Here is a 24412-nt window from a genome sequence, read left to right as displayed (position 1 = left end):
ATTGGACCTGGTCCTCTGATACAATCACCTCTATGTATAAAAGTAATAGGTGGAGCAGGTAGGGAATCAGGTTCAAAAAGGAAATGGCTCCGTACAACCCATGTAGCAATTATGTTACTGTTCTTGCCAACTGGCTTTGCGCTCATTGTGGTAACTTGGTCATTTCAAAGATTCATGTAAGGCTAAATTTCAGTCCCAATAGAAAAATAATTTTTTTGTTAAAAAAGTATCTATTGCTAGGGAACATGGTCCCTACAATAAAAAAACATGCGATGCCTGCTTGGACATGAAGAAATTTAATTTGCCCTTTTTGTCACTACAAGGGACCCAAACTTGTTTGGGTTCCTAAGTCTAATCTCTGATTTCATTGTGTAGGGAGCAATGAAAGGAAGCATCCAAAGATGATACATGGATAGCGGCTGCTCTAAACACATGACTCAAAGTACTAACGATTTCCTTTCACTCAAAAGCCTGTGAGGTGGGAGTGTGTCCTTTGACAATGACAAAAAGGGATACATTCTAAGAGTTGAAAAAATTGGAGAGACACTTACTCACTCAATTGAGAACGTCTATTATGTGAATAGCCTGAAATATAGCCTACTGAGTGTCTCTTAAATTTGCGACAAAGAAAATAAAGTGGAGTTCTTATCAAAGTCTTGCACAATCACCAATCTTGTGACTGGTGAAATGGTTCTGGTGGCGAAAAGATTCAAAAATATCTATGTTACTGACTTTGAGTCTCTAAACAGTAGGGATATTACATGTTTGAATATTGTTGATGATGATACTAAACTATGGCACAGAAGATTGGGACATGCAAGCTTCTTCTTGTCGAACAAGCTAGTAAAAAAGGACCTGGTTTGTGGCCGCCAAAATCAAAGTTCAAGAATCACAAAGTGCGTGATGCATGTGTGAAAGGAAAGCAAATCAGGTCCTTCTTCAAGCCAAAGAAGGAAGTAAGCACTTCAAGGCTACTAGATCTTCTCCATATGGATATGTGTGGACCTATAAGGATGCCCAATAGAGGAGGAAAGAAGTACATTTTTGTCATTCTATATGACTACTCCAGATTCACATGGACCTTGTTCCTCAGAACCAATGATGAAATTTTTCCAGTATTTGCTACTTTTGTGAAGCAGATTCAAGTGAAGATGAGCCATAATATTATAATCATAAGATCCAATCATGGTACCGAGTTCAACAATGCAAAATTTGATGAATTATGTCCTGAAAATGGTATAAGTCATAATTGTTTAGCTCCCTGAACACCCCAACAAAATGGTGTTGTGGAGAGAAAAAATAGGACTCTTGAAGACATGGCAATGACGATGCTAATTGATAGTGGTGTATCAAAGAGCTTTTGGGCTAAGGCAGTAAACATTGCATGTTATTTGATAAACAGGTGCATAATCAGGTCAATCCTAAAAAAGACCCCTATGAATTGTTAAACGGGAGAAAACCCAAGCTGACTTACTAGAGAATATTTGTTTGTAAATGTTTTGTTCTCAACAATGGTAAGGAAGCGCTGGGAAAATTTGATGCCAAAAGTCATGAAGGGATCTTTCTTGGATATTCCTCACAAAGCAAAGCATACAAGGTCTATAACAAAAAGACTCAATATGTTGAAGAAATCGTACATGTAATCTTTGATGAATTATACCACTTAAGAGGGAAAATTCACACGATAAGAATATCAAGATGGAGAGCATTCAAAGGTTCCTATAAAAGTAAATGATATGGAAAACGGGAAGTCATATCTGATGAGTCGGGTCAAGGAGTCTAATGAAGAAGATGTAGCAGAATCTCCAACTGATTCAGAGGAACCTGGTTGTTGATGTGGTACAAGGAACTCATGATGCTGAGTAGAGAAGTGGCACTCACTCCTCCATGGATGCTAATGATAGATCTCACTCGGAGGAACATGTGTCTTCTTACCATGAGACTCAGGTGTCCAACTGGAAACACAACAACTTATATCCTCTCCATAATATAATCACCCCTCTTGATTCAGGAATTCAAACTAGATAAAAAGCAAGAAGCATGTTTACCTTCTCAACCTTCCTGTCTCAAATTGAGCCCAAAAATATCAAGGAAGCATTGAAATATGTTGATTGGATTGCTTCTATGCAAGAAGAACTCCATCAATTTAAGAGGAACAATATGTGGAACTTGGTTCCTTGACCTTCAAATTGAACTACTATTATAACCAGGTGGGTGTTCAGGAACAAGCTTGATGAGTTTGGTAATACAACAAGAAACACGGCCAGATTGGTGGTTCAAGGCTATAATCAAGAGAAGGAATTGACTATGATGAGACTTTTGCTCCAGTTGCACGGATGGAAGCCATCAGAATTCTCATTGCTTTTGCATCTCATATGGAATTCAAATTCTTCCAAATGGATGTCAAGAGTGCATTTCTAAATAGATATTTGAAGGAAGAAGCCTTCGTCAAACAACCATCAGGCTTTGAATGCCATGAGCATCCTGAATATGTATTCAAGCTCGACAAGACATTATATGGTTCAAAGCAGGCCCCTCGTACATGGTATGAAAGGTTGTCCAGGTTCCTTCTGGAAAATGACTTTACAAGAGAAAAAATTGACAACACTTTTTTTCGAAAGAAATGAGGAAGGAACCTGCTAATTTTGCAAGTCTATGTTAACGATATCATCTTTGGTGCAACAAATGATTCCTTGTGTGAGGAGCTTGCCAAGTTTATGGGAAGCGAGTTTGAGATGAGTATGATGGGGGAACTAAACTTTTTCCTAGGCCTTCAAGTTAAGCAAACCTCTAAGGGAACGTTGATAAGTCAGCAAAAATACATTAAAGAGCTTCTGAAGAGGTTTAGATGGAAAGCACAAAGACCATTGATACTCCTATTGCCACAGCCACTCGTCTGGACATGGACGAACCTGGTTCCCTATGAATGAAACCATGTATCGGGGCATCATTGGTTCACTCTTGTTTCTCAAAGCCAATAGACCTACCATAGTGTTTGGTGTGAGATTATGTGCTAGATTCCAATCAATTCCAAAAGAATCTCATATGAAAGCTGCTAACAGAATTCTGAGGTATCTTAAAGGAACATAGGACATGGTCCTCTATTATCCCTCATGAGACAATTTTGACTTAGTTAGGTATACTGATGCTGATTATGCCGGTTATTTAGCGGATAGAAAGAGCACATCTGGGATGGCATGTTTTCTGAGATCATGCTTGATTTCATGGGGTACAAGGAAATAAAAATTTGTAGCCCTCTCTACTACATAAGTTGAATATGTGGCAGCTACGTCCTGTTGTGCCCAATTGCTATGGATCAAGCAACAACAGGAAGATTTTGGTATTTTTCTGACTGTGTGCCACCACTGTGTGACAACACAAGTGCTCTCAACATGGAAAAGAACCTGGTTCAACATAAAAGGACATTGATGTGCGACATCATTTCATCAGGGACATTGTTGAAAAGGGTCTCATCTGCATGAAGTTTTGCAAAACAGAGGACCACGTAGCTGATATCTTCACCAAAGCATTGAGTAAAGAGCATTTTGAAAAGAATCGACTGGAGTTGGGACTAATAAAACTGAACTGGGAACCTGGTACCTCAATGAATGGCTATGAAGGAATGTGAAGGTAAACTGCTAAAAAGTGTTTTTTTGATAATTTCTAACTCAATTCTGTACCGTTAGGTAAACACGCATGGAAATTACAGAGCAAACAAGCAGCTAATGGCATTGCAATTTGGTAGAAGGATGAGACTCATATTTACAAAAATCAGTCAAGGAACCTGGTTCCCTTGACTTAGGTTAGTAGTTCCTCTTACACTGATACACATTTTAAACTGCTAAAAATGCCATGTCATTAAAATGTGTCCGCATTTTATCCCATACCTTTTAATCCCAAATGTCACACCCATTATAAACCGACCCGTCTACCCAGTCCATTGCACCCAATTGTAACTGGTCCCTCCTTCCCTCTAAACTATCGACATCAAAGCAATCAAACTTTCCTCTTCTCTAAAAAACCCCTCTTTCTTGTGTTTTTGTTTTAAAAAATGACCATCTCTTCCCAAAAACTAGAAATTCCTAAAGCCATCATTGTCACTCCTATTATGTCTTCATCTCACGAAGTACAATAACCACTCTCTACCTTCACCTAGTGAAAACCCCATCCCCGACCAACAACCACCCACTATATCTTCTCCGACTCCATCTAATTCTGGGTCCTATAGTAGCTGGAAAAATCAAATACCCAAAAAGTTTATTGCTACAAAATCTCCCTCTACTATGCTGGAAAAAATGGTAGACGACGTAAAAGAGGGAATAGAGGTTTCTAGTCAGCAATTTGAGGAGTAACCACAGCCCAAGAGGCAATCACTTGTCTTGGTGAAGCATCTGGTATGTTTACCATTCCTTCTGATCCAACGTTTGATCTTAATATTACATCACCACCAGGTAACGCCTCTACTGATTCAACATTGTTGGATGTGAGTGAGAAGGAATCCATAGAGAATATGTTGTTTATTGCTACTGAAGGGGGTTTGGTTGGGAAGCATGTGTATGGTGATGTGTGTGCTAAGACTCAGGGGGAAGAAAAAGGTAATGAGGATGGAAGTGGGAGAACTGGTGCCTCAAGGAGAATTGGTACCAGTTAGTACTACAGGGGAGCCAACAGAGGGACCTGTTCCCTCTGCCCAAGAAGAGCACTCCACTCCTACTTGGGATGAAACTCCATGCTCCACTTAAAATCCCCTAGACAATACTAATCCTCATCCTTCCCCTCGTCTATATGCAGTTCCATTAAATTTTGTGATCCCTGAGATGAAGCCCTTGTCTGAAGAAGAAAATGATGAAAGTGAGGAGGATTATGATGATATGCATGTAGCACAATTTATAGCTGCTAGATGTGGTAGGGCAATATCCAAAGAGCCCGTTCTTAAAAGACCCACTATTAGGCAGTAAAAGAAAGAAGCCTTTGTGTCTCGAACCAAAATCCAACTAGCTGTGATGGCACCTAACCCAACCCTCTTGGTAAGCCAGTTAACAATAAACCAGTTCAAATGATATTTATTAAGTGAAGGAATGATAATACAACTGAACTATTATACAACGAATTCCCAAGACCGGTAGTACAAATCATGAGCTTCTAAGAATTAGATTTATACAAAACTAAATTAAAATAATTACAACATCTGTTTGAAATGTAAATGAACAGAACTCGAATCTAATGCTACCAAGGACACACGATAGCCATAACTGGAATGCGGGTGTATCTTTAGATCCAGCTTCCGCTGTATGCAACAAGATCAATATCTAATATCTTCACACTAGGTGCAGAAGTGTGGTATGAGTATAACTGACCCCATATACTTAATAAGTAACAAACCTACCTTAGGTTGAAAGTACTAACGAGTTGGGACAATGGTTAGTCTAACTCCAATAACCGGCCACGGTTCATAACAATATAATAAAAATGGTACAAGAAGATAACTCGTAGATAAAATGCTCAATTCGTTTAGAGTTACGAAAAATAGACATGTTTTTCAAGTATAACAGTATATCCCAAATCTTTCATTGAAAACACCAAAAACATATGAGTAAGTTTGAAAACTATGATTTTTCCCAAAAACCTTTCAACAATAAATAAGATGTTTCATTTTTAGATAGCACGAGAAAGTAGATCTCTATGCCTACATGTCAATACGCAAGTAAAATCATGAATGCCACCAAAACCGGGTAGCGTGAGAGATGCACTGAACTTAGGTACTCACACTCTCAGAGTACTCATCTCACTGTCTAGTATTCTCACTCACCATGCTCAATATTCAGCACACTTAGTCACTCAGTACTATACAGGGCCAATTTAGACCATGGCAGATCCAGCCCAAACATAAATAAATCCAGGGCAGATTCAGACCAATCATAAATATATCCCGGGAAGATCCAGCCCAATCATAAATAAATCTAGGGCAGATCCAGCCCAAAAATCCATAGTAACTGTGCCCACTATGGATGTGTAGACTCTGGAGGGGCCGATCCAGCCCAAGTGCTATAATAAGCCAGATCCTGGAATGAATCAATAAAGTCTATTGCGGTGTGTAGCCCGATCCCATCAATATCTCTCACAACGGGCCCTCAGCCTCACTCAATCATCAATCTCTCCAGTCTCTCGGGATCACAATGCCATGCTAAGCAGCCCTAATCAACGATACAAATGTGACAATTTACGATAATAGAGACTGAGATATGATGCGTAAAGATGAATGCGTCTGAGTACATAATTGCAATTAAGCAAATAACTCAACAGCAAAGAACGAGCACTATGGATCCCAATTGTACCAGCATATAGCCTAAACATGATTTCTAGCATAAATTACAGCTCAAGTGCTCTAACACATAGAGTACAGTAAAAATGTTCAGATAAGATTACATAATTCCATGGAATCGACTAAATCACAATTACTACGGTGCATGCCCACACACCCGTTACTTAGCATGCGTGTCACCTCAACATCAATCACATAGCACATAATTTGGGGTTTCATATTCTCAGCACCAAGTTTTGAAGTGTTACATACCTCGAACAAGCCAAATCCAACACTGAGTAAGCCAAACAATGCTCCAAAAATGCCATCTTGCATGTACCGAACTCCGAACATCTCGAAACTAGCCAAAAGCAACTCAAGAACATCAAATAATGCCTAAGGAAATAATTCCAAATGATAAAGGTCGAATCTTCAATCAAAGGCCCAAAATTGACCAAAAAATCAAATCTGGACCTGCGCCTCGTAACATAACGAAACTTATAAAATCTGACAATCCATTCAATTACGAGTCCAGCCATACTAGTTTTATTCAAATTCGACGTTTAAAACTCGAAAATTCACTCTAAGAAACTTTAGACAAAATCCCCAATTTCTCTCTTGAAACCCTCGATCAAATGCCAAAATCGAAGATAGATTCATGATATAAAATAAAAAATGAGTAGAGAACACTTACCCTAATCCACATGGTGAAAATTGCTTCAAGAATCATCTCAATCTGAGCTCCATAGCTCCAAATTTGTAAAAATGGGTCGAACTCCCCCCCCCTCCGAAATAGAGTACATTATAATCACTGGGCAATTTAATAGATCGCGATCAGAGAAACATCCTCACGATCACGAAGAAGAAAATGCACTGCCCCTGAATTACTCTATGCGATCACAACAATAGCCTAGAGAATGCGATATACAAAGCTCACAAAACTTTGCAATAGCAGGAACAACATCGCGAACACGAAGAGTTAACCTACCTCCTGACCAGCTCAGCCCATAACACTACGCGAATGCGTAGAAGCAGTTGTGAATGCAATAAAGACTAGCCCCCTCCCTATGAGAACACATTCATACTCACGCGAATACGGAGAGAAAATTTCACAACAGACCAAAACACCTTCGCGATCGCAGCGAAACCTTTGTGATCGCAAAGAACACTAGAAGCAACAGGTAACAACTGAAAACCAACAATGCCAAAACCGTTTGAAATTATCCGAACTATGTCCGAAACTCACCTGAGCCACCCGGGACCCCGTCCAAATATACCGACAAGTCCCATAACATAATACGGACCTACTCGAGGACTCAAATCACACACAACAACATCAAAATGAAGAATCACACCTCAATTCGAACTTAAACGAATTTTGAACTTTCAACTTCCAAAACTTGCGCCGAAACATATCATATTAACCCGGAATAAACTCAAATTTTGCACACAAGTTGCAAATGACATATGGAAACTATTTCAATTCCCGAAACCACAATCCGAATCCGATATCCTCAAAGTTAACTCTTGGTCAAACTTATGAACTTTTCCAAACCTTAAATTTTCAATTTTCGCCAATTTGTGCCGAAACCTTCTAGAAACATCCAAATGTAAATCCGGGCATATGCCCGAGTCCAAAATTACCATCCAAACCTAACAGAACCATCAAAACTCCAATCTGAGGTCAAATACTAAAAATTTAAACTTGGTCAATTATTCCAACTTAAAGCTTAAATCATGAAATTTATTCTTTCAAATCTATTCCAAATAATCGTAAAACCAAAACCGACAATTCAAACAAGTTATAATACATCATACGAATCTACTCATGCCCTCAAACTATCGAGCAAAGTGCAAATTTTTAAAACGACCAGTCAGGTCATTACACCTTGAGAATGCTTTGAAAAGGAATAAGGAGAAAAAAAGAAGGTTGGTGAAAGGGGTAAAATTAGTTAATGAAGAGGATTTGTCTCCGAAAAATATTGTGGATGTTGAGGACAAAGAGGTGAATGAGGAACATGCTTCCCTTTTTCGTAAATCCTCTAAGAAGTTTGTGATTATGAAGTCCAAAAAAGGGTCATCTGTGAAAGGCATTGAGATTGAAAATGAGACAAGTGTTGAATAGAAGGAATCTAGTGAAAAAAGTAAGTATGGGAGGAAGGATAAAAGTGTGAAGAAATCTCATAAGAGAAAAGCAAGTGACAATGAGGAACCTGGTTCCTCCAAGAAAGCCAGAGTAGAAGTGTCCGGAATTGATAGAAAAGAAAAGCTGAAGAAGCAAAGAGTGTTATGGGGCAGAGTGTTTGATGCTGATATTCTTGAAATGTCAGGCATAAGACAGCTGGTTGAAATTTTTGAGTTTTATATGTGGACTCATCTGTTTACTATTCATAGTCCCAAAGTGTATGAAGAGGAAGTTCGCAGCTTTTACGCGGATCTGTTCATTATGGAAGATGACAACATCTGCCTAAAGGTTAATGGAGTGGTTTTTGTGATGGATGAAGCTGCCCTCGGAGTTAGCAGAAGTTCTACGATTTCTCAACTAATTGATTCTTAGACTATTGCTAACGAGGAGATAAGGAGGTTGAAGGCTAGGAATGCCACTCTTGATGGATAGCTCAGTCAAGCCAAAGAGACACCTGGTTCGAGCAGTGCACAAGGTGCAGAGGTTGCCCACTTGATAGCTGAAAATACAAATCTGAGAAAACAGGTTGAGAACCTGAAAGTGCAACTGATAAACGAGCAGTGGTCTGCAAATGCTCGAGTTGATGTTCTTCTCACAGCCCTTTCCCCTTTATATCTTCCCTCCCTCTTCCAGTGCCCCTTAAACATTCCCTTTATCAGTGTCCAGTTTATCTGTGTCTGTCTTGGTCCTAGTGACCTATTTTGGCTTGTTGTTTTTAGGACTATGGTACTTTAAGTTTATCTATTGTGTGAATATTTTGTAACAATGGTACTACTGCCTATGTTTTTCTTCTCCAATTAATCAAATAAGCATCTCAGTCTTTTGTTATACATGTTATACTCTTGTGCTCTATTTTTAGCTATGTTGCGTATACACAAGTGGCATATGTTAACTTTGGTGGACTTCTTTTTGCGTTTACTTGTATAAATTCTTTTTATACTGCTAAAAAGGGGAAGAAATTGAAGGGGAGAAACAAGTTCGAGAAACAGGTTCTCGGGCGAAATATAACTAATATGCAGGGGGAACCATATGGAGATCTGCTTCTCAGGGAAAACTTCAATTCTAAGTTTGTCATCATTAAAAAGAGAAAAATTGATAAGTTTAGTGCCATTGTGTTTTGGTGATTTAACAAACTTCATACGAGAACCAGATAGAGAACCTGATACAAAGCCTCAAAGTGCTAGGAACAACAAGTCACATGTCTGGCACACGTTCCAATGATATCAGTCAAAGGAACAGTAGAGGGAACAAATGGCTATAAGTTCCTGCAGTCACAATACAAATCAACTCTATACAGCTGTTAAAGTTGTTGCACTATTGCACTGCACACGCAACAGTACAACAGTCACGTTATGAAGCATGTTATGTACCGAATACTTACATCATTCCAATGACCTCACTTATATATTACCAATATGAAGCAAGGGATAAACCCTAAATCATTAATTCTCTTTCAAGTGTGCTGCTATCATTATTCACTGCAAGGCTTGAAGAACAAAGTAGCAATAGAATAAAGGACCAGATCCCAGCACTGAGTTCATCTTGTATCATTAGTATTGTTGTAATTTTGTTAATGTTATTCACTTGTAATTCCTACTCATCTTAGTTAGAAGTATCTCGTAGGATATCTTTGTAAATCATAAACCTTGTGTGTACTTGACTAGAGTTAGTCAAAGTGGTGAACTTTGTAATAGAATTGTTACAAAGAGCCTTGCAATAGAGTTATTGCAAGTAGGTGAGAGATTAAGAGTTTAATTTCTAGGTTAAAATAGGTTGTAATCTACAGTTGCTCGGTTAGTGAAGTTGAAATCCTACGAGTATAGGTCGTGATTTTTAATCCTGTGAGCTGAGAATTTTTCACATAAAATATTGTTGTGTTATTTACTTACTGTTGTGTGTGTGTTCTATGGGAACTAATAGATCAGAGAACCAGGTTCTCTATACAGTTCGGTGGACTCTTAGTATACAACACTTTATTGATTAAACCACTCGCTTAATTAGGGGAGGTCTTGAATTCGAATCTGCGCATTCTATTTTTCTATATTTCAGTATTTCTTCTTAATCGTATTCGGTACAATCGATACGGCCAAAAAGCCTATTCACTAGTCACCCCAAGCTTCACAAAAGTGTTGCATTTTTCTTTTCTTTCATATTCTTATATATATATATGTCATTTCGCCAAGTTAAGGTGTTAAAATGGTAAAAACAGAACTACAAGAGTCAACTTCCAAATTTGGGTGTAAATGTAGGTGTCAATTTAGTAAAAATGGCGTGGGGTAGCCACTATTTGAGGTGATATTTAATTTTTATCCAACAATTCTAATATTGAGCAAAAATAGCCACTACTCTATTAAAATTAATATAAAAAGATATTTTTACCCTTTCTTCCATTATTGTTTTTCCCAAATCCTCACTTTCTCTCTCAAGTTCGATGCATGCCTATGTTCATAGATAAGCCTTGTAACTTTAAAAATCACCTACTTACTTGGCTATTGGTTCGATTGGACTTTTGAGTACTTATGCTACTGAAAAGCATTTCAAATCTTACTCACTCTTTAAAGCAAAGAACACTAGTAGTAATAAATAACCACTACTTGCATCAAATATGATTTCTTGCTGTTATGGGCTAAATTGTTTATGATTAGTGACAGTTCTGCTACGCAATAGTTGGTTGTAGTGGAACAAGTAAATGAGTGGCCAATAGAGAAACTTATATCATTGGAATTTGGAGGTACAAATTCAGATTAAGGAGTTAAATGTGTAAAGGATAATTGGTCCTGAATTTAGAGTTGGAAGTTCAAAAATTAAGGATATTTGGTTCTTAACTTAGACTAACAATCTCAAAAGTTAAGGACAATAGGTCCTGAACTTACAGTTACAAGCTCAAAAGTTAAGGACAATATGTCTTGAAGTCCTGAACTTAGACTAACAAGCTCAAAAATTAAGGACATTTGGTCCTGAACTTACAGTTACAAGTTCAAAGTTAAGGACACCTGGTCCTGAACTTATACTAACAAGCTCAAAAGTTAAGGACAATAGGTCCTGAACTTAGACTTACAAGTTCAAAAGTTAAGGACAAGTAGTCCTTAACTTAGAGTTACAAGCACAGAAATTAAAGACATGTGATCCTGAACTTTGAGTTCCAAGTTCAAAAGTTAAGGACATGTAGTCGTGAACTTAGACTTGTAAGTTCAAAAGTTAAGGACATTTAGTCCTAAAGTCCTGAACTTAGAGTTTCAAGTTCAAAAACTAAGGACACTTGGTCCTGAACTTTATGAGCGGAAGGGTATTTTCGTCCGGGCAAGTAAAATTTATTAAAGCAGTGGCTAAAGACTAAAGACATTTTAAGCAGTGGCTTAAAAGTAAATACATGTCTTATTAGTGGCTAACCGCGCACTTCCCCCTAGAATGTTAGGTACTGATAATAATCCATTATAGAATAATGTCTAATGTATCCCAACTCTTCTTTGCTTAGGCGAATAAATATGAAGCCCAAAGTCACAAAGGCGGTGCTAGGCAAACAAAGGCCTAGCGCACACACAACACCAACTGTGATTTGCACAAATAGGACATTTCGGTGCCACTATTAATTTTTTTGACCCATGAGCAATACTTTTGATTTTTGACTTTGAAAATTTGTCCATAAGAAAAGCGGGGTCAAAAAGTCAAAACCATCCATTTTCAAGGTCATTGGATGTAATTTCCCAGGAAATAAAGTTTCATAGTATTCTTCTCATTCTCCATGTCAAACTCCAGAATTTTTCTTTCAATATCTGAGCTTCATGGTAGAGTTTTCATTTACAACATAACTCATTATACCTTTTTACATATATATCCATATTATGTACAAATACTGAGTTGGATCGAACCCGTAGTTAAAAGCATAATTAACCCGCCTCAGCTTTATGGTCTCATTTTCTTGAGAGAATGAGTTACCTCGTGAAACAATCGAGCAATCAATCAAGCCATTCTCTTTTAACTTGCATTTTAATTTGAATTTCAAGGTGAATATTGTACGTTAAATGAGGATAACATGACTAGGAACCATCAAATTGAAGATTGCTCAAAGAGGCAACGTATATCAACTGCATAAGTGGTATAATGAACGATGCAAAGAAAAATTCAACTACTACTACCATTTTATCCCCAACAGAGTAACATTAAAAGAAAGAGACCCTTCTTTCTTATATAAAAACACAACCCAAGTTTGAGTGAAACTCAACTAAAGGATATTAATGAAGGTTTTTAGTTTGCATTAAGGTCTATATTTCAAATCTTAGTACATGAGTATATTCTAGATATTTCACTTGTTTGATTAGGTGAATAAATATGAAGCCAAAAAAGATGTGGTCCCGGCGGGGCTCGAACCCGCGACCTTCGGCTCATAAGACCAACGCTCTAACCAACTGAGCTACGGGACCTGTGCAATCTATTACCTTAACTGTTTTATAGATACTTGAAACAGTGTAGACTCGATTCAGATCTTACTGAGTTAGTTTTTCTGTAAACTTAGTTTTCTCCAAAAGTTAGTTGAATGGAGTATAATTAGCTGATCATAGCTTCGGTACGTCTACGTACTTTGCTTATAATTAAAGCTTTTCTAATTAATCTTTCATTGCATAGAAGTGTCAACATATTTAGATTGGTAACTTAGAAACTCTAGGAGTTTTTGGCAAAAATCATCCTTAAACTATGGCTCAACCACGGGTACATCCTTGTCTTATCCTAGTAAATAAAAAATCATCCTTATACTATCTAAAAAGTTGCAAGAATCATCCTTCCGTTAAATTTTATCACAAAAACTAAGCATCGTCAAAAGACCATGTCCATCACGTGTCTTTTCCCCTCAATTTTCCAATATTGTCCCTCCTGCCCAATCGACTTTTCCAAGAACGTGCTGACCGTCTTCTTTTTCCTTCTTAATTGTTGTTTCCTCCCTTTCTTCTTCTTCTTCTTCAAGAAAACTAGTAGGATGAACTAGTTGCTGCTTATTTCTTCTTTAAAGTTGCTGTTATTTAATGAACAAAAATGGCCTACACTGAAATAACTTCTCCTTAAGTTGTCTTCTTATAACAAGCAGATGATAACAAGAGATTGACACAACCTTGAGGTGGAAGTGCATTATGATCATGTAAAATCTTATATTTGTGCGGAGCTTTGATGAGGGTGCCGATTCTCTTTGTGTCAGTTTTATTAGTCTACCTATAAATGAGAAAAATTAAAAGGTTCTAGCTCTAAATCAAGAACCTGAAAGTCTGAAACTAGATTAGTTCTCTTCCATTTGTCGGAGTGAGTGGTTTCACAATAGTTGAGCTAAACCGAAGTTGGAGTCACATTTTAAAAACAAACCTTGCATCATCACCTCAAATTAAAGATATAATATCAAAATCTACCGTACGTGCAATGAAATACATGATGTTGCATAGAAAGTCAAAACTCTTCCACTATTTTTAAAGGCTTTGCACTTTCCTCTCCAAAAGGAAGGTAGCAAGAAATAGTATAGCATGAGATCAGAGAGTTCCAACTATCATACCATAGTTGGGTGTGAAGTTCATATGGAAAGAAACTTCTAGTTTTGAAGTCTTAGTCCTTTTTGGCAAAGGTGGAAGACGATTGGGTAGGAGGGACAATATTGAAAAATTGAGGGGAAAAACACGTGATGGACATGATCTTTTGATGATGCTGTTAGTTTTTGTGATAAAATTTAACGGAAGAATGATTCTTGCAATTGTTTAAATAGTATAAGGATGGTTTTTGTTTATTAGGATAAGACAAGGATGTACCCTTGCTTTGAGTTACAATTTAAGGATGATTTTTGCCAAAAGATGAAATGAAGAATAGGCATGTTTACTACATTAAGAGTCGGAATTTAAAATTTATGAATTCTAAATTTATCATTGGACTCATAGCTTGTCTTATTATTTGTGTTAATATGGCAGGATTTGAAGCTAGCTCACCACCTGCCTTCCACAATTGACGTGTAGAATTCAAATCTCCTCTAATTTAGCATTCCCTTTTCAGCTCCTCCCTGATGTAATAAAAAAATTATATAGGTTTGTGTACAAAGTATGAAATGTGCATCAACCTATGTCATATGTTGTATCTCTATAAATGGAGTCTACACATTTCACATTGGATATCTTTTTATGGCAAGGCAAATACAAAATAATTTGTCGATAATAAGAATATGAATGGACCAAAAGTGAAACGGATAACAAAATCGAACAATTTTGGATAACACATGAGAAAGTTGTACCTACCTTTTATTATTACGACTAAAAAATATTCTTATGATGAAACGATTTTCTGAAGAAGGGCCAAAATGAAGAATTTTTTAATGGGTTGATGTAAACAACATAATTATCAACAAACATTGATTGAATTATATAGTCTTCAGTCTTCACATATTATAATACATCATAAGTTTATTGTATTTGGAAATATCAAATGATTCCATTTTTCTTGGCACACTCCTATCACGTCAAAGATTATAATTGAACCTAAATCATGAACTTTATCATAATTGACACAATTATAAGGTGATTGAGACAAGATGAACATTAATACATGTATAAATAGTTAGAACTATGTCATCTGGCCTTACACATGTCCTAAACGAAGAAAAGGTCCAAATCCCACATATTGTTCCTTCATTTTTTAAATTATCCATCAAGATGGTTAGTTGGAAATGATTGAATCATTAGCAAAGTGCTCTAACAACACTAGATTAACTTAATCCTCTTATGAAAATATTGCATTAGTCACCAAAGGCTATAGGGAAAAACAAATATTCTACCATCTTTAATAAGAGGTTTTAGACTTGAGACCTGGATATGGAGTTATTTTTTGTAGGGGACGCTTTACCCTCCTAAATGGGACTTATCGACGCAATTCCTGATTAGTCGAGCTTCAAAACGGGTATCAAACACCGAGTAAGGAATAAAAAAAGAATAATATTGTATCACTAAACCACAAATATCTCCTCCAGAACACTTTTTTCTCTTTTTTATTTGCTTCCAAAGATCTTGAACGGAAACCTTATAGCAATGATAAAGTTATTTTCGTGTGATTTATAGGTCATGGGTTTGTGCCATGGAAGCAGTCACCAATGCTTACATTAAGGTAGATTGTCATCAAATTCCTAAGAGTGCGGCCCTTACCTAAGTCCTATGCATCAGAGCCTTGTTTTCAAACTTCCATAGGGAGTCGTACAATTGAAACTATTAAAGAAAAGGTAAAAGAAAGAGATGGTATATATATGAGTTAGTCAAATGGTCAGGCCATCATCAATGGTCACAAACCATCAAAACCTTCCACTGGTTTTTAACATATAGTATTATATTAATTAAATGCGTACACAATTGGCTACGTAGACCATAAACTATAACATTGGGAATAGTATATGGAGTACCACTTTATAAGGTCATTTGGTGGACACTGATAGACTCATTTAACTTTAAACTAAAATAATACATCCTAGTATTAGCTGGTCTTGTTTTAGAACCACGCTACATTTTCTTTTTTCTTTTGTTTCCCATCCATTTTTCGACACTATTTTGGGGTTCCACTATTCGAATATTTTATTTATCCGAATTTATGTGACATCTTTTGTTTTTAGTCAGTCCAAAAAGAAAATTATATTTTCTTATTTAAAAATAATTTAACTTTAAATTTTTTATTTTCTTATTGAGTCAAAAACTATCACATTAATTGAGACGGTATGAAGGGAATAGTACTTGCTAGGGGTGTATATAGATCGGGTTGGTTCGGATTTTACAATTATCAAATCAAACCAATTATATCAGGTTATTAAATTTAAAGACCAAACCAAATCAATAAAATTCAGGTTTTTCACTCTCGATTTTTCTCGGATTATTCGGGTTTTTTTTTCCCGGTAAAATCTTCGTAGAATAAAACATATAAATTGTGCTCAAAAATATTTCTTTAATCCTAGTAAGATACAACTATATAAAGTATTTTTCAAGAAAATAACACAAAATATGAGATGTGTCATGGCATTATCCTAAAATATTCAACAATAAAGACAATAAAATTATGTAATATAAATATTGCTAATTAAAAACCCACAATAAAAATAAACATAATCTAAAAGTACTAAGTCATGATAAAATAAGTAGACTAATAAGGGAGTATTAATTACATGACTAAACGCTAAAGAAAAAATAAAAATAGGTTATGCATTTTTATCTAAATTATTGCAAAACAAAATATAGATATCCAATACATTCTCGTTCATAGTATTGAATTGAATGTTTTTTGTTAGCATTAATATTGATTTGATTTTGGTTTAGGCTTTTGTTAGCATTATTTAGTTTACTACTCGAGCCCTGCCTCTCACCTTTCGGTTCATTGCAAGGAAAGACTAAAAAGAAAATGGCTATAAAACTTATTGGAACATTCAAAAGTTCTAAGTCCAACCTTGAAATAATACCTTAAAAGATAAAATTATAAAAAAATTTAAGAAATATTTATAAATTACATCACAATAAATATATTTATATATTAAATATATCTAAAAAATTTATATATATAATGTCGGGTTGGTTTGGTTTCAGTTTGACTTTCTTTAGTTAAAACTAAACCAAATCAATTATGGTCGGATTTTTTTTCTAATACCAAACCATAGTCGGGTTTTTTTTCTCGATTTAACTCGAATTATCAGGTTGGTACGGTTTGTCGGTTTCTTTTGTACACCCTAGTACTTACTACCAATATAGGGTGTACATAATTTATTCCTTCATTAGTTAAATTTTCAGTGTTTGGGAGAAAATTTGCAAACACCTTCCAATCATATCAATCTAGAAAAACATCTTTTTCTGTTTTCAACTACTTTTTCACCTTTTTTATTTATTTATCTGAAACTAGATATTTTAGCTGACGATTTATATAGTACTATGATATTCTTGGTGCTGAATCATTGGTGGCCCCTCAAAACCTTGACCTAAAGATGTTTGCCATTATTATTATGGCATGTCAAAAAGTGAAAAAAGTTTCTCATTACGGGTGACACTTAAAATGAAAATATTGACAGTAAGTTTCACCAAAAAAGAATAAAAATGCTATTTACTCCTTTTACCATGATCATTCCACCATACTAGCTACATTCATATTCCTTGACACCTCTAAATTTATAAATTCAGATCACAAATAGTAAATATTTTAAGTTAAGAGGTTCTCTTTTAGGTAAGTTTTAATTACCAACTAGCTAGCAACTAAGGTTAATTTTTTATTTCCTTTCCTTTTGACTGTTTGCCAAATTTACCAACACTAACATCTCTTGTTGTTTTAGGTTTTTTATCCGATATTTGATACTTGCTTTTGAGGCTTTGATTGATTAACATTCGCTCCGTGTAAGCTCATAAAAAGGGATATGCTCTTAGGACTCAAACTCGAGATATCTGGTAAATATTAGGGGTGACAATTTGAGCTCAAACCAATTTAACCCGTCCAGAGATTAATGGGTTGAGCTACAAACATATTTTTTTTTTGTATTTTCAATTTTCTATTCTTTTGTTTTTCTGCATCACCCACCCACCCTACCTCCTATCCTCCTCCAAACCCCCTTAATTTTTTTTTCTTTTTTCTTTTTTTATTTTCAATTTTCAATTTTTTTTGTTTTTTTGCACCCTCCCCCTCCCGCAAACCCCCTCAAAAAAAAATTTACTCTTTTTTTTATTTTCAATTTTCTGTTTTTGTTTTATTTTTCTGTACCACCCCAACCCCGCAAACCCCCTCAAAAAAAAATTTTACTTTTCTTTTGTATTTTTAATTTTCTATTTTTTTATTTTTCTGCACCACCCACCCTCCCTACCCCTACCCCTACCCCCCCACCATAAACCCCATCAAAAAAAAAATTGTATTTTCAATTTTTTTTTGTTTTTGTTTTTCTGCACCACTCTACCCCTCCCCCTCCCCCTCCCCCGCCTATATACCACCTCCAAAATATATTTTTTTTACTTTTTTTTATATTTTATGTTTTTGTTTTCTATTTTCTATTTTTTTCATTTTTCTACACCACCCACCTCAACCCCGATACAAGAGGCGTATGAATCTGAGGCAGTTTTGTTTAATTTCGTCTGCCCATAGATTTTCTGATTTTTGTTAGTTGAAAATGATGACACCTAGTTCACCGTACAATTGGTTCCGATACTTCCGCATAATAGAACTTAAGTTACTAAATATTTTTTTTATACTTTCAGTACATATATACATCAAGCTACTTATCGTTTATTTCAGATCACCAACTCAGGATAATTTCCTGAGTTATTATTCAATTTTTATTTTATATCATTATTAAGCTATTTTTTTGTAACGAAAAAGTCAATCAGCTTAATTACCTAAAAATCATAGAGAATTGCTAGATACTTTCTTAGAACCAACTTTGCTGAATTAGCATACAAATAATATTAGGTCTAATGTTACGATGTCTCATTTATTTTCTCCTCGTGACTTTATATGATACTTAAGTGAAATTGTGTGACTTTAAATAGTTTTAATACTTAGGTAAATTTGAGTGAATTTTTCATTACAAAAATAGCTTGTAATGTTGATACAATAAAATTAAAATTGAGTGAGACTAACCTAGATACTTATTATATATATATAAATTCATCAAAAAGTCAATGAGTCTATCTACCTATGAATGTTCACTCGATAAATTTTCTCTATATATTATTTTGCAACTAAAATTTGTTTATAATAATATATTATCTTCTAAACACATTATAAACTCCAGACAACTATGCCGAGGATTTAGCCAATAATTTAGTAGTAGTACGACAATATGTATAAGCATAAATTGGAAGAGGACCAGACTTTTCAAAATTATTCCACCTTTATTTTCAAGTTTCTTTAACAAGGCAATTTTACTTTCCCATAACTAATTTAACTCCAAATTTAGCGAGACAATTTTCATTGTTCCATACCTAATTACTTGACTCAATTATAAAGTGAGGAAAAGTTGAATTTATTGTTTTGTCAATTGTTACTACTCCTTTATTAGGTTTTGACAGGGACCATATATATATATATATATATATATATATGAAGGTTACTTCCACCTACTTTATTCATGCCATTTGGGGTCATTTGGTTAAGAAAGAAATTATGCATGAATTAATTATGTCGGGATTGTAATATAAGGATTTAAAATAAAATAATTTACTTCTTGTTGAATGCTTAAAAAAAAGGACAGCCCGTTGCAAAAAGCATCTAGTATTATCATAGGGTCCATGGAAGGGCCGCAGCCAAAGAGGTGTGATGTGAGGGGCATTTGCATCTATACCCGCTTTTTGTGTCACGTTTAACTTGTGCCCGCTTTGCAAAAAAAATGCAAGCGTACCCGCTTTTTCGCATAACTTCAGCATACGGGGCTGAAGTAGCAAAGACAATCACGCAAAACTTCAGCATTCTAGTAGACGGGCCCGAAGTAGCTAGTGTGATGGCGAACTTCAGCTCTAGAGCTGAAGTTTTTGTTTTGTAACTGACAAACATCAGCTCTAGAGCTGAAGTTTTTGTTTGTAACTGGCGAACTTCAGCTCTAGAGCTTAAGTTTTTGTTTTGTAACTGGCAAACTTCAGCTCTAGAGCTGAAGTTTTTATTTTGTAACTGGCGAACTTCAGCTCTAGAGCTTTCTTCCCTTCATAGGGCCAGTAGGAAAACGGAAGAGACTAGGTGGGAATAACCTGTCAATGAGACTTGACATAATCGATCGAACACAACTCTAGACTACAACTCCATAAGATTACAAGATTAGATAATTCAAAACTTAGTCAAATTTGGGGGGTTGGGAGAGATGTAGACCCCTAATTAATATATAAGGTGTACTATTTTAAATTCGCTTTGTGTATGATTTATTAAGCAAAAAGCTATATATTAGAGATTTCTTCATTCCAAATTTCAAACTCAAATTCCTTTTATCAATTTTACTGATAATATGTTAGATTCATGTAATTTGGCGACTGTTTATGCCCCAACTTGACTATGTTTCACTGTTGTAGGATAGTTAAATGATGATAAATTGGCTCTAATTGTGAATTTCATGTTTTGCATGAGCGAGCAGTGCGTACGAGAACTTAGGACTGTATTTGGAGCTAAATTGCAGCAAGGGAAGCCCTTCGGAGCTGAGTACGTTGAAAGAAGAGAGAAAAGAAGAGCTGAAATAATGATCTACTAGCGCGCCCACTAGCGCGACCGCGCTAGCCCAGGAGTTCGAGGAAGAATACTATGTCATATGCGCGGTCAATAGCGCACCCACTAGCGCGATCGCTCTAGTCCAGTTCGGAAAAATATTATTCAGGGGTAAACTTGGAAGTTTGGGGGTAACACTTAACCTATAAGAGGTCCAGCTCGCCCAAAGGGACATTATCAAGGTTTTTAGGCTGAATTAGAGGCAAGAACAAGTGTGAGAAAAGCAATCAACCATTAGAGTTTTTCAATCTTCTCTTTGTTATCTTTATTTGCACATTGTGGATACTTTTGTGGTTTTATCTTGCCTTGCTATGAGTAGCTAAATATTTAGTCTAGGGTTTTGATGGAACATGTTAAAGGATGAACTTCATGTTATGTTAATATAGTTTGCCCAGTTTAATCTCTATTTGTTCAACTATGTTTTTGTTGTAGTTAATTGATAGGATCCTCAATTGGCTGTGCCTATTTAGTATGTATTACTCAGGAGAGAGTGCATATTTAGGTAATTATTGAACAACGCCACTTCCAAAGTATATTAGGGGTCAATAACCGAGGGTTTAAATGCGGGATTAGGGATAACGAAGCCTTAAGGCGCGATCTAAAGTGAGCTGTAATAAAAGCTAGCTAGCGTAACTCGAGAGACTGCGTATAGTAAATTGTCGTGATTATTCAGGAGAGATTTACGGTAATAACAGTGCTCATGATTGATAGAGACGATTAGGCAAATCAATGCGAAACATAACAAGAAGAGATTCCATCAATAGGGGAAATCATAATCTTAGATCCTTCTCTTATTTGTTTATAACTCAATCATAGTTAGCTGTTAGTTTACTTGTTTTTATTGAGTTATAGTTAGTTAAACCATCACCAATTGTTATTTAAATATCTGGGAAGTTGATTACAAAGAATTTAGTGAGTCTAACAAAAGTAATTGATGGGTTAATTCTCTGAAGATTCAACTCTGGGCTAAATACTTGAATTATATTTGTAACGACCGCTTTGTCCTTTTTATAAAGCATAGTTGGGCGTGATCAAATTTTGGCACCATTGTCGGGGAATTAATGGTGTTATCAATTACAGTTGAAAGAAATACAAAAATTCTTAGTGTAGTCAGTTTTCTTCATTTTCAATCTATACATTGAACTTTTAACGTTCGTTGACTTGGTTGCATAGGTGCATGCCTAGAAACTCATCGAGAACTGGTGAAGTATTTGAAGCATTATCAGATCCTGAGAAAATTTTCAAGGCCTTGAATCAGGCCAACCTGAAAAACAAACAACAACAATCAACTGAACAACTCGAACCAGACATGGAGGATAATTTGTTAGACCCAGCTGCGCCATTAGCGCCAGTGGCACCTCTTATGCCAGAGGCTGCTCTATATGACTGGGCATAACCCATAACAGAGAACTTGGCCACAACAATATTAGTCTCGAAGATACAGGCCGAGTCATTTCAAATCACGAATAACATGTTGCACTTGTTGCAAAACAAGGGACTATTTTCGGGGTCACACATCGAAGATCCTTAACAGCACTTGAAGAATTTTCTGTCAATCTGCAAAACTCAAAGGCAGCCCAACGTAACTCAGGAAGCAATAAAGCTGTTGTTGTTTCCATTCTCAGTGACAGGAGCTGCCCAGACTTGGCTAAACTCACTCCCTATTAATTTCATAACGACTTGGGAGGAGTTAGTAAAGCAATTTGTGAACAAGTTTCATCCACCCAACAATACTGCTCAACAAATTGATGAAATTTTGAGTTTCAAACATAAATCAATGGAGACACTGCAAGAAACATGGGAACAATTCAAAGGGATGTTGGTTATATGTCCACACCACGGTATTCCAGATCAGATGTTGGGGTAGTGGTTTTACATGGGTTTGACAGATAACGTGAAGGGTAATGTTGATGTTTTAGCTGGTGGAGCATTCTTGAGCAAAACATGGAGAGAAACCCAGGGCCTGCTTGACAAGATAGCACAGAATTCGTGGTGGACAACCAGGAATGCACCTATCACTCCAGTAGTTCACTCAGTGCCCTTAGATCCATCCAACACTCTTGCTGAAAATATGGCCATATTAATGACACATATGAGTATACTCACCAAAAAGGTGGAAGAGTCAGGGCAGAAGCAGTAGATACACATTGTAGATACTACTAATGGGGGCTTATGCACATCTTGCGTTAGTCAGCCAATTGGTAACCAATGGAATGCAGAAAGTGAGCATCATTATTACCCTGAGGACATGAATTATGTGTCTAATTATGGGGGCCAGAGATAGGGTAGTCAGAATTGGGGCCAACAAATTCAGTCATACAGGCCATTCCAGCCACAGCTCAACAATGGAAATATGGGAGGTATGCGACCTCAAATATGGCGCCTTACCAAAGGCCACAGGGATATAACAATCAGAATCAGCAGCAGGGTTATCATCCTCCTCAGCAGCAGGTTATTAGGTCAAATGTAAAAATGAGTGAAAGAGTAGATGCGTATGAGTCAGCTATAAAGAATATTGAAGTGCAGATGGGCCAGATTTCGATGTCTTTGAATAATTGTCCTCATGGGACATTGCCTGCAGACACTCAAATAAACCCAAAAGATCAAGGCCCGAAGCAACTGATGGTAGTGAGTCTACGTAATGGCAAAGACTTAGACTTGGAGCAAGACAGGGCTCGAGAAAGCAGACAAGCTGAGACACTTATACCAGTGCCCATTAAGGTAGATGATTCAACAAAACTGACAGGGGTTACAGTACAACCTGCCTAGGAAGAACCCAACACAAAGATTGAGCCTGATAAAGAAGATGAGGCAGCCCAGGAACCGGTAGTTGAGGTGGTATCTGACAAAGAAAATACCCAAATCATTGGGAAGAAGAGACCTCCAGTACCATTCCCATAGAGGCTGGTAAAGTACCAGAAAGAGGAACAATACAAGAAATTCTTGGAGATGCTGAAACAAATCCAGGTAAATATTCCATTGATTGATGCTTTGAAGGAGATGCCTGGTTATGCAAAAATGATGAAGGACTTGATGTCCCAAAAATTCGATTTCCAAGACTTGGCCACAGTGACTCTTACTCAAACCTGCAGTGCTGTGGTGACTAGACCAGTTGATGAGAAGCTGTCTGACCCAGGGAGTTTCACAATTCCCTGCACCATTGGTAACTTTGCTTTTGCCAAGATACTTTGTGATTTGGGGGCTAGCATAAATCTAATGCCCCTGGCGATCCATAAGAGGTTGGGGATTGGAAGAGCTAGACCCATGTCTATGTTGTTGCAGCTAACTGACAGGACCGTGAAAAGACCCTCTGGTATCTTGGATCAGTGTTGATTCAGGTAGGGAAATTTGTGTTCCCTGCAAATTTTATGATTCTAGATTGCAAAGTGGATGAAGAAATTCTCATAATTTTGGGAAGGCCATTCTTGGCCACAGGGAGTGCTCTCATTGATTGTGAAACTAGGGATCTCAAGATGAGGTTGAACGATGAGGAGATAACATTCAATGTGCAGAAATTTATGAGCCGACCAAGTGAATTTGCCAATTGTTCTCTTATTGATGCCGTGGATGTAATCGTAGAAGCAGATGATGAGACGTTAACTATTGAGGACCCTCTTCCTGCATGTCTTGTAAATTTAGATGAGGTGAATGGGGAAAATTTGACCGAATGGGTGTTGGCTTTAGAGGGCAGAGGGTTTTGGGGACAGAACTCTTAA

General features: G+C 36.4%; 1 protein-coding gene and 1 non-coding gene across 2 annotated transcripts; one reads left to right on the top strand and one right to left on the bottom strand.

Annotated features, from left to right (window-relative positions):
- Positions 1–12833: 12833 nt before the first annotated feature.
- Positions 12834–12907, bottom strand: TRNAI-UAU (transfer RNA isoleucine (anticodon UAU)). Its single transcript has one exon. It is a non-coding gene; the product is annotated as a tRNA-Ile (tRNA).
- A 10789-nt stretch (positions 12908–23696) lies between these two features.
- On the top strand, positions 23697–24412 carry LOC138870292 (uncharacterized). Its single transcript, XM_070148084.1, has 2 exons — positions 23697–24009; positions 24075–24412. The coding sequence occupies exons 1-2, from the start codon at positions 23697–23699 to the stop codon at positions 24410–24412; spliced, it is 651 nt and encodes a 216-aa protein (XP_070004185.1).

The sequence above is a fragment of the Nicotiana sylvestris genome, chromosome 6, assembly GCF_000393655.2.
Source record: "Nicotiana sylvestris chromosome 6, ASM39365v2, whole genome shotgun sequence".
Classification (NCBI taxonomy): Eukaryota; Viridiplantae; Streptophyta; class Magnoliopsida; order Solanales; family Solanaceae; genus Nicotiana; species Nicotiana sylvestris.
This window is presented reverse-complemented; position numbering and strand designations above follow the sequence as displayed.

Coding starts and splice junctions, on each gene's coding strand:
- LOC138870292 (XM_070148084.1), top strand. CDS start 23,697: ATGCCTGGTTATGCAAAAATGATGAAGGACTTGATGTCCCAAAAATTC. Junction 24,010..24,074: donor GACCGTGAAAAGACCCTCTG/GTATCTTGGATC, acceptor TTATGATTCTAG/ATTGCAAAGTGGATGAAGAA.